General features: G+C 36.9%; 2 protein-coding genes across 2 annotated transcripts; both read left to right on the top strand.

Annotated features, from left to right (window-relative positions):
* The first annotated feature begins 627 nt into the window (after window positions 1-627).
* Window positions 628-10838, top strand: arl13a (ADP-ribosylation factor-like 13A). The gene is made up of 10 exons (XM_079630283.1): window positions 628-727; window positions 1851-1964; window positions 3900-3970; window positions 4065-4314; window positions 4876-4981; window positions 6763-6968; window positions 7599-7695; window positions 7787-8054; window positions 9771-9887; window positions 10057-10838. Exons 1-10 carry the CDS (start codon window positions 708-710, stop codon window positions 10119-10121), a joined length of 1314 nt encoding a protein of 437 aa, XP_079486409.1. The 5' UTR covers window positions 628-707; the 3' UTR covers window positions 10122-10838.
* A 744-nt stretch (window positions 10839-11582) lies between these two features.
* Window positions 11583-14207, top strand: tmem35 (transmembrane protein 35). Its single transcript, XM_079630284.1, has 2 exons — window positions 11583-12224; window positions 13100-14207. The coding sequence occupies exons 1-2, from the start codon at window positions 12105-12107 to the stop codon at window positions 13460-13462; spliced, it is 483 nt and encodes a 160-aa protein (XP_079486410.1). The 5' UTR covers window positions 11583-12104; the 3' UTR covers window positions 13463-14207.
* The last annotated feature ends 1423 nt before the right edge of the window (window positions 14208-15630 follow it).

The following is a 15630-nucleotide window of genomic DNA, read 5'->3' as shown; positions in this document are numbered from 1 at the left end:
ATAATTTTAAAACAATATACTTTTTCACATTTTAAAAAAGATATATATATATTTAAGAGACCCAAGCTAATTTATACAAATATAAATTAGACATATAAAATATCTTACATATCATGTATTTTATTTTTGGCAGGTATTTCTATGGCACGGGAAGTTGATGTTTTTAATTATACGGTCACATGAATAAAAAAAGTATTCTGCAGTATCCCATGAAAAAACGAAATGTCAATTTTTTTTCATTGTGACTTTAACTCTGGATAAGCAGCAGCAATAATCTTCTGAAGTTGCAGAATTTGGATGCTTTATCTGCCAGAGGTGTGTAAACAACAGTATGATGTCATTATGATGTTATAACGTAAATAATAGTAAATAAAATATTTATCATTATCTCCAAGCACACACAGGCCATTGGGCATTTCATATAACTCACAATTAACTAAAATCAAAGTATTTGTTAGGATGTTTACATGCAGTTCAACCTGGCTGACGTCTACATTTAGCCCAGTTAAAGAGACCTAAACCAGCTATTCAGAATGGCAGCCTGCCAGTATTTTCAACTTCACAACCACATGATTGGTTGTAAGGATGTGATGGTGTTCCTTCCAAGCTCCTCCCGCATGAGGTGACAGGATTAGAAGAATAAGTAGAGCCTGATTAGTTTTCAGCAGCCTTGTGCAAAATGTCTCTGGACAGACAAACAAAAACGCATGGATTCTGACATACTACTGTGAGTAATGTGATGTGTATTTATATTTTTTAATAACTATGATATGATGTTCTTCATTTTGTGTCTGATATGTTCCTATACTCATCAATGCTGTTAATGATCACATGTGATCGTGCAGAGAAGGTAGACTGAATATAATAGGGTTTTTTTGTTTACACATTTTAAAACACTCTGAAATTAAACATTTTTGGTTCAAGAATAAGTTTACACTGTATTTATAAATTAATCCACACTAATATGTTGATGCCCTGTCTCTGTGGTCAAATGTGCCTTTTAGAACTGACAGTTGTAGCATCCAGTTATAGGTGTCAGTCAAATGTTTATGTAGAAAATTTGTTTACATTTATTTTTCGGTTCCAGACTGTAACTGAAAGGTGGGCTGTTGCAGTACATGCTGCTTGGATAAAAGGGGTCATGTGTTCAGAATGAGAACAGCGTAATTGACTCAGACTATTCTTTAAAGGCTTACAGGGCTGAACAGATGTCCAGTGATGGACCAAGCACTAAGATAACAAACCTCCCTACATCTCAGACACCTGTAAATGTAATTAGACTACTGTGTGTTTATACATGCAGTTGCTGTATGTGAATATAACCTGGTTGTCTTTGCATTCAAGAGCTCATTCTGCTAGTTGGCTAAAAAACAATGCCTAATCAGCTATTTTGCTTGTGTTGTGATCTCGCAAAGCCATGAAAGTAAAGAATAAATGCTAAAATGCTGAAATATGAAAAGATGGCAAGAAATATGTATTTGCTTTCTTTGTTTTTTGGCTGTAAATTGAAGTGTTTAATTTTATAGAAGTATTTTTTAATTAAAAGTGTTGAATAAAATATTTACATAAAAAAGCAAAAGCAATATTAAAAATTATAAAATGCAATTTTTATAAAAAATATAAACCAAAGTGAAAACAGCTCTTTCTCATAACGGATCCTATATCTTTCATCATACTGCTTGGTATCTTATTTTTCGGCCACTTTAAATATTACAGCTATTACAGCCTGGGTGACAGAAATTCAAAGTTACTAATGAATCCTTAATTCTTGAGGTTAATGCTTGTGCGAGGTTTACATGCATAATAAGGCGTTGTGTACAGGGATTGAGTGTCCCATTATCTGCTTTCAGGTACGAGTTAAGGAGACGATGGTGCACTCCCTGGTTCTCTCCTCCTCAGGTCAACATGTTCAACCTCATGAGCAATTGCTGCAGCTGGGTCTCCAAACTCCAGCAACCCCTGAGGTACCAGTCGACCAAGCATATCCTATACAGTATATGTTTGTTGTTGTTGATCAGAAAAGGTTCTATAGAACCTTAAAGTGTTCTGCAGGTGCTTCATAGAACCTTTTAGGGGTTCCCATCATGGGATCATTTTATGAATTTTGCTTTATTAATAATTATTTTATTCATTCATTTTAATCACTTTTATTAACTAAACCGCTTGTAAACACTAGAAAAAGTTGAAATAACCCTTTAAACAAGTACTATGCAATAATTGAAAGTCCCCCTGTAGTCTATAATTTTATCCCTTAAAACTCATCTTTGGTCACCAAAATGACATATGTAAAGTTTTTTTCCTGTGAATTTTGTTTCTTCACACCTTAAAATAGCTTGAATCACTCTACACCCCTGCTTCATACAGTTAATGTGGATCAAGGAATATGCAAATTAGTCCCCGCCTCCACTCAATCACACCACCCCGGACTACCTGATCCACTCAATCAACTTTACTGTAGTAAATGCTATACTATGGCAGTGGAAATACTAGTTGAATTCAGCCTTAACGTTTGAACCAGAAACTAATTCAGAAGAGGAAGAGGGAATTTAAGACCCGTCTACAAGCCTATTAGAATGTGTTGCATGTATCGCTCTCTATTGGCGCTTTTCCACTGCATGGTACGGCTCGGTTCGGCTCGGTGCGGTTCGTCTCGGCACGGAACGGTTCGGCTCGCTTCGCTTTTCCACTGCGTGGTACGACTCAACTCGGTACGGCACGGTTCGGTTCGCTTTAGCTCGGTTGCTTTTCCACTGCAGTTAGTACCGTTTCAAAGTGGGTGGGACTGATCGTTAATAGTTGTCGCCTCTTTGTCCCTACACTGTTTGTAGGTCCGGCGGCAATCAACGAGAGGAACGTCTGCACCTCGTCCACTGACCACGATTCAGCCATTTATTTTTTGATTTTTTTTTAACTTATTTTGTCAAGTAAATACTCTAAAAACAGTTGCTACTGCGTTGGCTGTTGTCTGGCTATTTAAATCTAGCTGGTTTAATGTCTCGTGTTGCAAATACAATGACGCTGAAGTGACGATTCTGTCTGACCAATCAGTGATCTGCAGTGTTTATCACGTCACGTTTAGTATCGGTACGGTACGCTTGGAACCTCAACAGAGGTGGTACCATTTAAAGCGAGCCGAAGCGAGCCGTACCGTACCGTACAGTGGAAATGCGCCATAAGTGAGCCGTACCGAACCGAGCCGTACCGTACCATGCAGTGGAAAAGCGCCAAAGCGTGCCGTGCCGTACCGAACCGTACCGTACCATGCAGTGGAAAAGCGCCAAAGCGTGCCGTACCGAACCGTACCGTACCATGCAGTGGAAAAGCGCCATAAGTCAGACACAAAGCGGTAACTGATATTAGCCTTTGGCTTGACAATGTTATCAAACAGCTAATAATGTGTTGCTAATGTTACACAAACCATGTTCACGTTCGCCATCTCAGAATCACACAGCTGCCTTCAAAAAAATCAGTATCCTTAGAAAAGCTTTGAACAACTTACGTCAGTGGAGAAAGGCATATAGTTCATCATAACATCGTAATAGACATTGTATACATAATTAATCCGCTATATTGATAAATGTACTCGGTTTTTCATTTCAACAGAAAAATATACCTACTCTAGACTCCCCTGCTTCAGAGCGGTCATAGTTAATGATATGCTAAACCCGCCTGCACGTTGACGTGATTGGTTACATGTTTGTGATGTAGAGAACAATGGTGTTGATGAATTTGCTCATGGTTTGTCTTAAAGCACATTAAAAACACCACATAGACATATAAACAACATTAAAAACTTTTCACCACAGGGGGTCTTGAGGGAATTCCCCGTATATAGAAACTTTTTAGCATAAAGGGTTCTTTAAAACTCAAGAATTAACTTTGTTTAAAAATGTTCACAGGAAGATCACAGTGCTAGTGGTTGGTTTGGACAAGGTTGGAAAAACATCATGTGTCAGAGGGATGTTGAGAGGTAACTTTAACGAAAATGTATATTAGAGAGAGATTTGTAGATACTAAATTGTCTGCAATGTGTTGCATTTTAAATGTTATGTAACTTTGTTCAGTGCCCCCTGGAGAAGTAGGCCCCACTCATGGATGTGTCCGCACCGAATTAAAGCTGGAGAACTACTTGGTTAACTTACTGGATATGGGTGGGACTCAAGAGGTTCGGGGGTCCTGGAGAGAGCATTACGGTGAAGCTCATGGCATCATCTTTGTGGTGGATTCCAGTGACAGACAACGAATGAAAGAGGTCAAAGAAGCTCTAGTGGACTTGCTGAAGCATCCAAGAGTAGCAGGAAAGCCTCTTCTTGTGTAAGATACCCCTTGTCTACAACTGCTTCTGATTAACCTGTTCACTGTCACCCCCTTTTTGAGCATTGATCTAACTTAAATTTCTGTAATTCATGAATGCTTTGGAATAAAAGACCAAGGGAAGAAAAGGTTGGTCTCTTTTTAAAGAAGATACTTATTGCAGATAATCCACTTTAGACATTCTGCTAACTTTAAGTAACTTTGCAACTACATGTCAACTAGCAGTCATTACAGTATTATTAGACTGTCTGCTTAATACTTCTTAAAACTATTTATTTTGATGGTCCCCAAAAGACATTCTATTGGCTATAAGTAACTTTGGAAGTACATGTCAACTTTAAAATCTTATGTCAAAAGGTGCTGTTTCCATGGTAACACAATTTCCAGTTCCACAATGGATGAATTTTGAGTGTTTAAGCTTTTGAATATGATGAGTATTCAATTTTAACAAGGTACAAATTGCTGCCCTAAACCATATTCAGTGTCTAATCTGTGACTATTGGAATTTGCCTGCAGGCCAGTTTATTTTGGCCATCTCTATATTTCTATATTTCCTAACAGGCTGGCCAATAAACAGGACAAAATGAATGCTCTGCTGGGAAATGAACTCATTGAAATTCTCTCCCTTGAGAGGCTGGTCAACCAGAGCCGGTCCCTTTGCCATATTGTGAGTACTGTGTGGACTGTGGACCAATAAAAATACAAATCTGACATATGCAAAACATATGATAAACCTTTAGAAAGTGATTAAGGAGTAGAGGAACTGATAATATGGCAGTATTGTCAACTTGTAAATGTTAAAGTTTATGGGAACACCTTGACTGGTTATCAGTAGTTTTTTATTACCATATACCAGGGGTCGGCAAGTAACTTTGGCCGCGGGCCAATATTTTTTTTATCCAGTAGATGGCGGGCCAGCTACATGGAATAGGCCTATTCGTTACGGTGAAATCACAAAATATAATGCACACAAACGTGTCCCTACTACTTATATACAACCACTGATGAGCATAATCGGTTTTGATGAAGAAGAAAAAACGAAAAAAAAAAAAAAAACTATACAAATGCAGATTATAACCCAGAACCTTTTACACACTTGACGAAAGTTCTACCACTGGACCATTTAAGCACATGAGGAAATGCCGCGGATACATCTTATTAACGATAAATTAAACCCCATGTACTATTTAAATCGATTGTTGGACATGTTATTGTACATATATCTGATTTAGCATTGTATTACCAATGGACTGTACAACTTTTGAACTTTATTCCTTTTTTAAAATTATTATTTATTCGGTACACAAGAGGTCTGCGCGGGACTGTTTTTTTCCGTCCCGCTCCCACAAGGTTCAATTCAGCAACCGCTTAAAATACTTAAAAGTAAAAGCTTAAAAGTGTTCACCAGCTTTAAAAATTTAGATCTCGTTTTCAGAATCTCAAATCTCAAAAACAAGTCGTTTTTAATTTTTTAATTTTTGGTTTTAATTTGGGGGAAAAAAACGATTCAACGAATGATACACAGCCCATGGGTTGTGTATCGCGGGTCAATGTATAAACAACCCGCACCCGACCGACGTTTTCAACCCGCCCGCAACTCGGACCGCAAACAAAAGAAAGAAAATATTGTACCCGACCCGCTTCCTGGCCCGCATATTGGGCCATAGACGTAGGAACTAGGGGTGCGCATTTTTTCTGAATGCTGTGTTTTGTAATAAAGGCTTGATTTATTCATTTATTTTGTTTCATTTTCTTAACAATTAAGATGCTGCATGTGTTTATCCAGTCTAATCGAAGTGAGCGTCTCTCCTCCGAATTTCCCAACAAAAACCCCGCCCCCCATATGTATGTAGAAAATACATAAAACTCGCATTACTGAGCTATATGCGTTTAAAAGTAGCCTATTAAAATGGCACAATGGTATTGCTCAGTTCAACGTTTTGGGAAATCGGGCATTTTGTCCCGCTTCAGCTCTTATTCAAAAGTTAATAACGCGCTCAACATTCAGGTAAATAAGGATTTCCCACTGTCATCTCTGCAGACTGAGCTCGTGCGTCATCCTCGCGCAGTTATTCAGCCAATAAAGTGTAGACCTATGTATTTCACAGAACATTATGTCTAGTACTATATAAATTACAATGGTTTAATTGGCATCTTTATTTCAAACAACCCGACCGACCGCGACCCGAATATCATTAAAAATATTTTTGGATGACTCGTAACCGCGGGTGACCGCAGGCACTCGTCGCTCATTTTGGATCATCCCGCGCATCACTGATTCACGGGCCTATTTGTAAACCGTTATTGTAAAAAAAAAAAAAAAAAAAAAAAGGACTTCCAAAATAATCCGGCGGGCCAGAAAATATTGCTGGCGGGCCAGTTTTGGCCCGCGGGCCGCCAGTTGCCGACCCCTGCCATATACTTTGAGCGGTTGATCTTAATCTACAGGAGCCATGTTCTGCCTCAACGGACCTGCGTCGCTGGTCAGACAGAAAGACCCTGCGAGGCCTCAGATGGCTTCTGCGAGCTGTGTGCCTGGACTACCCAGACCTCTGTGCCCGCGTGATGAGAGACGGGAGGCGGCCATTAGGGCCAGAAGAAAAGGAAAAGAGAGGAAAAATAGAGAAGAGCCGAAACAAATCTAAAGAGGAGAGGTGAGTGCTGCTTTACACACACACACACACACACACACACACACACACACACACACGCACACGCACACACACACACGCACGCTCACCACCTTTCAAAAGTTTGGGGTCAATACGATTTTTTAATATTTTTGAAAAAGGTTTTATACTCACCAAAGCTGCATTTATTTGATCAAAAACACAGTAAAACTAGTAATATTGTGAAATATTAGTACAGATTAAAAGAACTGTATTCTATTTTAATACATTTTCAAATGTAATTTATTCCTGTTATGGCAAAGCTGAATTTTCAGCATCATTACTCCAGTCTTCAAAGTTACATAATTCTTCAGAAATCTTAACATTCTGGTTTGCTGCTCATTTATTATATCAAACATTTATTATTATTATCAATGTTGAAAACACTTGTGCTGCTTAATATTTTTGCGAAAGCCTATATTTTGATGAATAGAAACGGCATTTATTTGAAATAGAAAACCTTTGCTACAATATAAATGTTTAACAGTCACTTTTGAACTGATCAATTTAAGAAATTACATTTTAAGTCGTAAGGACCCAAAACTTTTTAACCGCAGAGTATATATGCTAATTTGTGTACATATAATAATTCGATAAGATGTTCTTGTCTTGCAGAACACGGACAAGCAAAACAGATATCCGTCAAGAACATCACAGTGAAACTGAGAGGGAAAATGGGACTCTGCAACCAATCAGAAATATTCTAAATAAGGTTAAAAATCTTTATCATGGGCATTTTAACAAATCTATAATATACTGTATATAACTCACTTCACTTATTGATTTACCCCTTGACATTTTAGGAGAACTCTTTAAAAAAGAAATTAAGCAAAAAGAAGAAAGTGAAGGTTAAAATTAAGAAGGGGAGTCCAAGCAGAGGAGTAAATGAAAAAGAGGTGGAGGAGACAGAAGGAAATGAAGCAGAACAGGAACACAGCGGCCAGAAAGAGAAAGCCAGCAGTGCATTGCTGCCACCGAAACGTGGGAAGCTGAAGCGCAAAGCTAAAGTAAAAGAAGAGAACTCGGGTATTCCTGAATCCCCCAACAGTGAGGTCTCCAAACCCTCTAGAGGTACTTGGTGTCAGTAACTGAATACGGAAGCTTATACACTCTTAAAGGGTTTGTTCACCCAATAATTAAAATTCTGTCATTAATTACTCACCCTCATGCCGTTCAAAAAACCCTTAAGACTTTCGTTCATCTTTGGAATACAAATGAAGATCTTTCTGATGAAAACTGAGAGCGTTCTGTCCCTCCATAGACAGCTATATACGCAACTATTTTTATGCTTCAAAAAGTTCATAAAGAGATCATAAAACTAATCCATTAATCCATCGAGACATGATCGCTTTATGATTTACAGATTGAAATGAACTTAATTTAGGTAGCTACTTTTATATTCACATGTAAATATTCATCAACTCACACATCAGTTGTGGTAAACGGAAGCTCAAGCATGTTCGCTTGGCGTGCGAGAACCAATGAGGTTCATTCTCATGCGTTACGCAGCACGTTTGAGCTTCAACAAGAACCAATCAGGTTTGTTCTCGCGCATCAAGCATGTTTGGTTTAGCTTCTGTTTATGTTCGCTGATCAATCTTTAAATATGAATAAAAGTCTGTTCTAAATTAAATCTGTTCATCATGATGACGAAAGTCTGGAAAGACATGAGGGCGAGTAATTAATGACAGAATTTGGGTGAACTATATTCCTTTAAAAATAGAGGTTCTTTATTGGCATTGATGTTTCACAAAGAACCTTTACAGTTTTTTTACAGTCGCTAGGACACATTTCTCATTACTTAGGTCACTTTTTCAAAACTCTTCACACAGTGAGCACAACAGAAGTATATGTGGGCTAAATCATTTATCATTGCTTTGGCACAAAATGCATTCAATGACTACATCTTTCAAATTACATTAATTCCTTTATCACTTTGACACAACAACCGCCAAAACTCAGTGTACCGGCCAATTTGTACATGCTTACATATTGTTTTCAAAACTGTTCAACTTAAGTTCAAAACAATAACATACAAAACTGTATACGACAGCATTTTGCTACAGTAATATTGTAATGAAATATATTTTGAACCAACCACAGCGGATTCCTATTGTATCTGTATCGGTGGATGGTGTGTAGACAAATGTTTGTACTTTGGAATAACTCAGTGCAAAAAAAAAAAAAGACATAAAATAAATACGGCATCATGTCTGATTCATTCTAGTAACATATTGCAGTGAATTGTAAACAGAGAGGTAGAAGAAAGAAAGCATTTACAGATGAAAACATTGTATAAAGTTACCTGTTGTTAGTGTTTTTTAGGTCATTGTTTTGTGGGTGATAAAGTGTGTTTGTTGGCTGTCAACCTTTGCTAGTGTTATGGAAGACTGTGTTGATTTGAGACATGTATGAAGTGATTTGGTAGTTTTGGTGCATTTTGAATGTGAAATGAACTGCTGTGCTGAGCTGAAAGTTGGTTAGGAAAACTGTGTGAAGAGTTTTGAAAAATTGACCTAAGTATTGAGAAATGTGTAACTGTAAAAAACTGTAACACCCATGAAACCTTTCCATTTGACAAAAGTTTCTTCATAGTGGAAGCCGTTTCTTTAGATTATTAAAAATGTTCTCAACACTAAGAAGAAACTGGTCTTACAATACTGTTCTTCTATGGCATTGCTGCAACAAAAAATAACGTCTTGGAACCTTAATTTTTAGGAATGTATGTCCTTAAAACTGTGAAAGCATCATATTTCCCTCTCATGTTTTTGACCTACTTATTCACAGGAAAAGAGGAAAGAAAGAGAAAAAAGAAGACTGTTAAAGTAAAACGAAAGAACAAGATAAACACAGAGGAAGTTCCCACTGCTTATGCACAGCCTGTTGATCTTTCAACTACTTTCGGTGAGCATCAGTGTCCTCTAAACCACTATTCATTTTGATCAGGGCTGTTCTTGAGATGAATTTTGGCTTTGTGGGAGGAATTTTAAAACACATGCATATAAATTTTATACTTATTGGCAATAATTGCTCTACACATTTAAAGCATTTAATTTGCCTGTTTCCAAAATAGACCTTTACCGAAAAGCAATTTTGGCTCTCAAAGCCCGACAGGAACAGGACATTGTTTCTGGATAGTGAAGAAAAGGTATCATGAAGGTTATCACAAAGAATGAAGAAATGGATGGCTTGCTGAACCCCGTATTGATGTCTTTTACCCATGGATGATGAGCTGAGCCCATCTGCACAATAGTTACGGTTTTGTATTGGCTAGAAAGCCATCATCAATACTTTTGTAAAAACTTTTTGAGGCAACTTTAAAAAATAATATGTATATAATTTGTATTGTAATTGTATTAAGAGATTGTTGAGTAATGACTGAAAGAATTAAACATTCAGGAAGTTCTGTCTTGAAGAGAGACTATGAAGATGACTGTGTATTGTTAGTGAAGACTTATCTATTATTAACATACTCATATGTTTATCAAAGTAAACCTAAGACAGTATACAATGAATCAATCTGATGGTTTACCATGGTGTACATTGCAATGACTTATGACTTATTTATCTTTGAACCTGAGATGTTCTTTACAGGTTTGAATAAGAAGTTGCCTACCCTTTTTTTGTGAAATTGTATTTATATGTACATGTACCTTTTTAAAAATATGAATCCATTTCATTTTAGCCATTTTGTACTTCTTATAGAAGTGTCATGGTTTTATAAGGAGAAAAAAAATGCATGATGGGATTCTTATTTCTCAGAATAATCGTCCCTGAAGTTTTTTCACCAGATAAATGAACAAATAAATCCAGATCAAAACATTGTGTTATCTTTTTGTATTGATCTAAGCTTATACACCTGTTTTTGTTGTGTGTTTTTTGGAGATGAATTAGCTCGAGTAAAACTTTTTTGACTCTAAAACTTAAAGGATAGGATAGTTCACCCAAAAGTGAAAATTCTGTCATCATATCGGCCTACTCAACCTCAAGTTGTTCCAAATATGAATTTCTTTGTTCTGCTGAACACAAAATATATTTTGAAGAATGTCTGTAACCAAACAGTTGATGGACCCCATTGACTTCCATAGGATCCCCCTACGTTGTTTGTTTGTTTGTTTACCCATATTCTTCAAAATATATTTTGTGTTCAGCTAAAGAAAGATATTCATACAGGTTTGGAACAACTACATCATTTAAATAAGCATGATGTATCTATTGTCTAATGCAGGCTGTGTAGTTGACATGGAGATAAGACGTCGCGTCGGAGTGCAAAAATGTGATTTATCTGCATGGCAAGATGTAGCACAATGGTAAAAACAACAACAACAATAGGCATCATATTTCCCGAACCTGCAGCTCCTGTCCAACAACAACCATACCGTTATTTCCGGCGTGACGATCGAGTCTGTCCCAGAAATACCTCTCACTGCGCTCATGGACTCGCGCCAAGGGCCCTACATGACGTCACCAAACTGTGGACTCTGAGGAATCCACAAGTCCGGAGTGTGCCATTTGGGCCAGGGCCTTGGAACAGTGCCCGACTCGCACGCTGCTGACGTAAACACAGTGCAGTGCTTCCGAGTTCTACGTCAGAACCCCGGCTCGCCATTGGTGGGCCGATATCAGAGGTCTTGCGGGTTTGGAACGACATGAGGACGAGTAGGCTAATTAATGACAGAATTTTCATTTTAGGGTGAACTAACCTTTAAACCAGTAGGTTAGCTGTTCGCTTGTTATCTGAAGGCTAATTAAATATTTTTTATTTTATGTGAAGTCTAAATCTAAGTCTAAAGTGATTTTCTATTATTTCTAATCAGGTAACATTCATAAAAAAGTTGTTTAAACTAACTGAATGTTTTTTGAGGAATTTTGGAACTACAAAACGATCAGAACTTGTTTTTCCTTTGGACATTTGCTGGTGTTGAGAACCACTGCTTGCACTGCAGTTGGATATCATTGACAACAGCGCCTTCTAACGGTGCTTCTTAATAGTGTATCGGAATGACATGCCGCCATATTTGACAGTATTCAAGCCCTTCCCCCCTTCAGCATCTTCAGCAGGACAGTGAAGAAAGCTGGAGCGGGACAACGGATGCCAATCGAAGGGAGACTTTACAGAAGATGGCCTCGCCAAGAACAATAACCATTGTCGCCCTTTCCTTTGCACTGGGCCTCTTTTTCGTGTTCATGGGTACAATTAAACTCACACCAAGATTAAGCAAAGATGCATATAGTGAAATGGTAAGTGATCGTCATTTAGCAGCGCCCGTAATAATTATCAAATTAAGCTTTAGTTGGACGCAAACGGCTTTGTTTTAGGAGGGGGTGCGAATGTAATTGTCTGTTTTTGCATGTTCTATGTCCACTAGTGCTGTTGGTGCCTGCTTCTGTATTTAAACAAATATATATATATATAGATATTTTTCGTATTGGCTATCGAGTTGAATAGAAATACAACTGCAAATAGTTCTATCTATAATCTAAAATATATTGCAGACATAAATAGATTCTTAATAATGAGTCGGACTGTGTAAAACAACGGAACATCATTGGAACAGTTGAACAGCGAATTATGTGCACACAGCCGCAACATTGTTTTATTACCGCATAAATAGGTCAATTATGACATCACAATGCGCATCATCTGTATGATAAATGGAACAAACGCTCTCAAATATGTGTGATTGTTTTGTGATATCGTTCTAAAACAATTCTGTTGAAGCGGATCATGATAAAGCAATGGCGGCGCTTTCCAGCAAATTCTAGGCTATCTTCCATCTGCAGGTGCAGCAACTGCTGTGATGTCATAGACACATTCCATTTTTTTTTTTTTTTAATAAAAAGTTTATCATTACAATTCAGTGCAGTACAGTTGGGTCAATATGAGCATAAAAAAAACATAGCAAACGTTTGCATCCAACACACCCCTCCCCCAAACCATCATCACTGAAGCGTGCAAAACACTGCATTTTAATAAAAACATGTTTTGGCTGATTTAAAATCAAAATATGATATATTTTTCAATGAATATTTATTTATCTTATATATTGTTACATATTCTTGATAATATTGTATTTTAACTGCTTCTAAATTCCATAATGATGTTCCTTTTCCAGAAAAGAGCATACAAGAGTTATGCCAAGGCCCTTCCAATGTTGAAAAAAATGGGCATTTCTTCTGTACTTCTACGCAAGACTATTGGTACTCTTGAGGTGGGATGTGGAATTGTTCTGACGCTTGTGCCTGGGAGACCAAAAGACGTGGCCAACTTTATTCTGCTACTGGTCATGCTAGCGGTGCTCTTCTTCCACCAGCTGGTTGGAGATCCTCTAAAACGCTATGCCCATGCCCTGGTATTTGGTATTTTGCTGACGTGCCGGCTGCTCATTGCTCGTCAGGGTGAGGATCGTCCAGAGAGGGAGGAGAGACGAGAAGAGCAGATCAATGCCCAGGAAAAGAACAAAGTCAAAGTTTCTTAGCTCCGCAATTTCACCAAAGAGCGCCGGGCAGCAGATCTGTGTTTCTCTGATAGTAGAGAAGGTGCTTGGAAAAAAAGACAGTAGTCCCAAAAGGTGATTTATGTCCCAGCAGCCCCGAAAATCAGTTCTTATGTCACCTTTACCTCGTGTCTCACCTGAAAAACGTATTTGAATCTTACCTAAATCCTCACCACAACCACCATTGTGGCAACTGTTTTGGTTTTGCAGCAAAAGATTAAACTACTGTTATTCCCAGCTGACTGTATTTATTAATATCATGTTTTTTGCCCTGCATTGAACAATATTCCAAATGCCACGTAGACTGTACATTAACTTCAAATGTCAGCCATTTTTTTAAATGTTTTATTTACTTTTTGAATTAATGTAGATGAGTACACAAAACAGTTGTTTACATTAAGATTTTTTTTCATTAAGAAATGCTGTACATCATTTGTTAAAAGGTTCAACTTTGCCCAATAATTTAGATGGTAGACCTTTTCTGTAGCCTTTTCCTTTCTGTATCAAAAAGTAAAATATAAAACCAGTTTGTTTAGAGACAAGGAAGTTATGCATATTATTTATATTACTGTAGCTGTTATTTTTTGTATTTTTACCTGTAAGGATTTTCAAAAGGTTTGTTACTGTTATCAATTTTGATTTTGTTTTGATGGATATTTTGATATAGTTTTGATTTAGTTTTAAGACTCTTAAAATACACAGTCCAATAAAAATCTTATCCTTGGAATCTTATGTTTTTTTGCCTTCTTTTAGGACAGGACTACAACATTTTCTTTCTTTTTTAATTTTTTCTCATTTTCAGTACTAAAATGGATAAAATTGTTTTTGTGTCTTGCATATTTTTCTGTCGATCAATGTGTTCCTCTATACTGTTCTGCACAGCACTGCACATTTGAGGTGTCTTTCTAATTTTACATAATATTCATGTTATGCATCACTACTAAGAAAATGATGAGTTGAATTCTGTGTTAAAAAAAATATACATTTAAAATGTACAGTGCTGGAAGGAGTAGAATTGAGAAAATGGTCTTATATGTTTGTATGTATACTGCTAATATGCTGTTTGTACTGAGTAAACATACCTATAGCTGAGAACACGGATTTGAGCTGTCTAAACCTTTTCCAGAATGCCTAGAAAATCCAAGAAATTAATTGTGCATTCTTAGTTTAAACAGAATGGGTCATGTTACACACTTGACAGTGAGGGAAAATGTTTGTGCATGCAGATGCTGAGAATAAAACCTCTATGCATTTTACCATTGAGATTGGATGACAGTATTAAAAACACTTGTGATTTTCATCTCTTGCACACTTTTCACTAAATTATTTTGAATACAATTATCATTGTAATATATATGAACATGAATATGCTTATAGCTCAATGCAGTTGAAACCAGTTTTACAGACAAAAATAAAAATCCCTTACAAAAGTAATTTTCAATCCACCAAAAGAAATGTTTAAAGCATAGCATATAGCTACAACTGTATTGTCGTTCATAGGACGAAATAGGCTATATGTTATTGTACCCTATTTACAGTTCTTATCTTTTGATAGCAACATCTCTGTTAATCAAATATAGTCAACTCATTATCTTGTTAATTTTGTCTGATTTTGTAAATTTTCTGCTGCTGTAGTGTATATTTATGTCACATTTCAACCACCTTGACGCTGCAGTGTACACCCCAGTCCAGTAGGTGGCGGAGGTGCACATTCTACGTTAAAACACCACATGAAACAGAGAGAGTGGATCAGCTATGATCAGCAGCAGTGCTGGCTTGCCCATATACATACATAATAAAGGCCTTTATTAAAACTATTCTAGTGATTTTACAAACTGGTGTCCATCTGATTTAGCTCCAGTTATTGTATCAGTTATATGTATATATACACATACATACACACTTTTTATATATAAAAATATATGAATGTATCGAATGATAAAAAAAGAAAAGAGAGAGATCCGAGAGGCTTTCTGGGCCAAAAGACACCCCCAGACCCCCTGGTTAACCTAGTTTACATTTAAAACGGAAAAACATGCTTCACCATTTTAAATGTAAATTACAAATGAAATGAGAAAATTAACAATACAATATTTAAGAAAAATTAACAACAAACTTATATTTTAGAACACACTCGTAGATTATTAACA

This window comes from Phoxinus phoxinus (assembly GCF_949152265.1).
Source record: "Phoxinus phoxinus genome assembly, chromosome: 12".
Taxonomy (NCBI): Eukaryota; Metazoa; Chordata; class Actinopteri; order Cypriniformes; family Leuciscidae; genus Phoxinus; species Phoxinus phoxinus.
The sequence above is the reverse complement of the archived record's forward strand: the minus strand, read 5'-3'. Positions and strand labels throughout refer to the sequence as shown.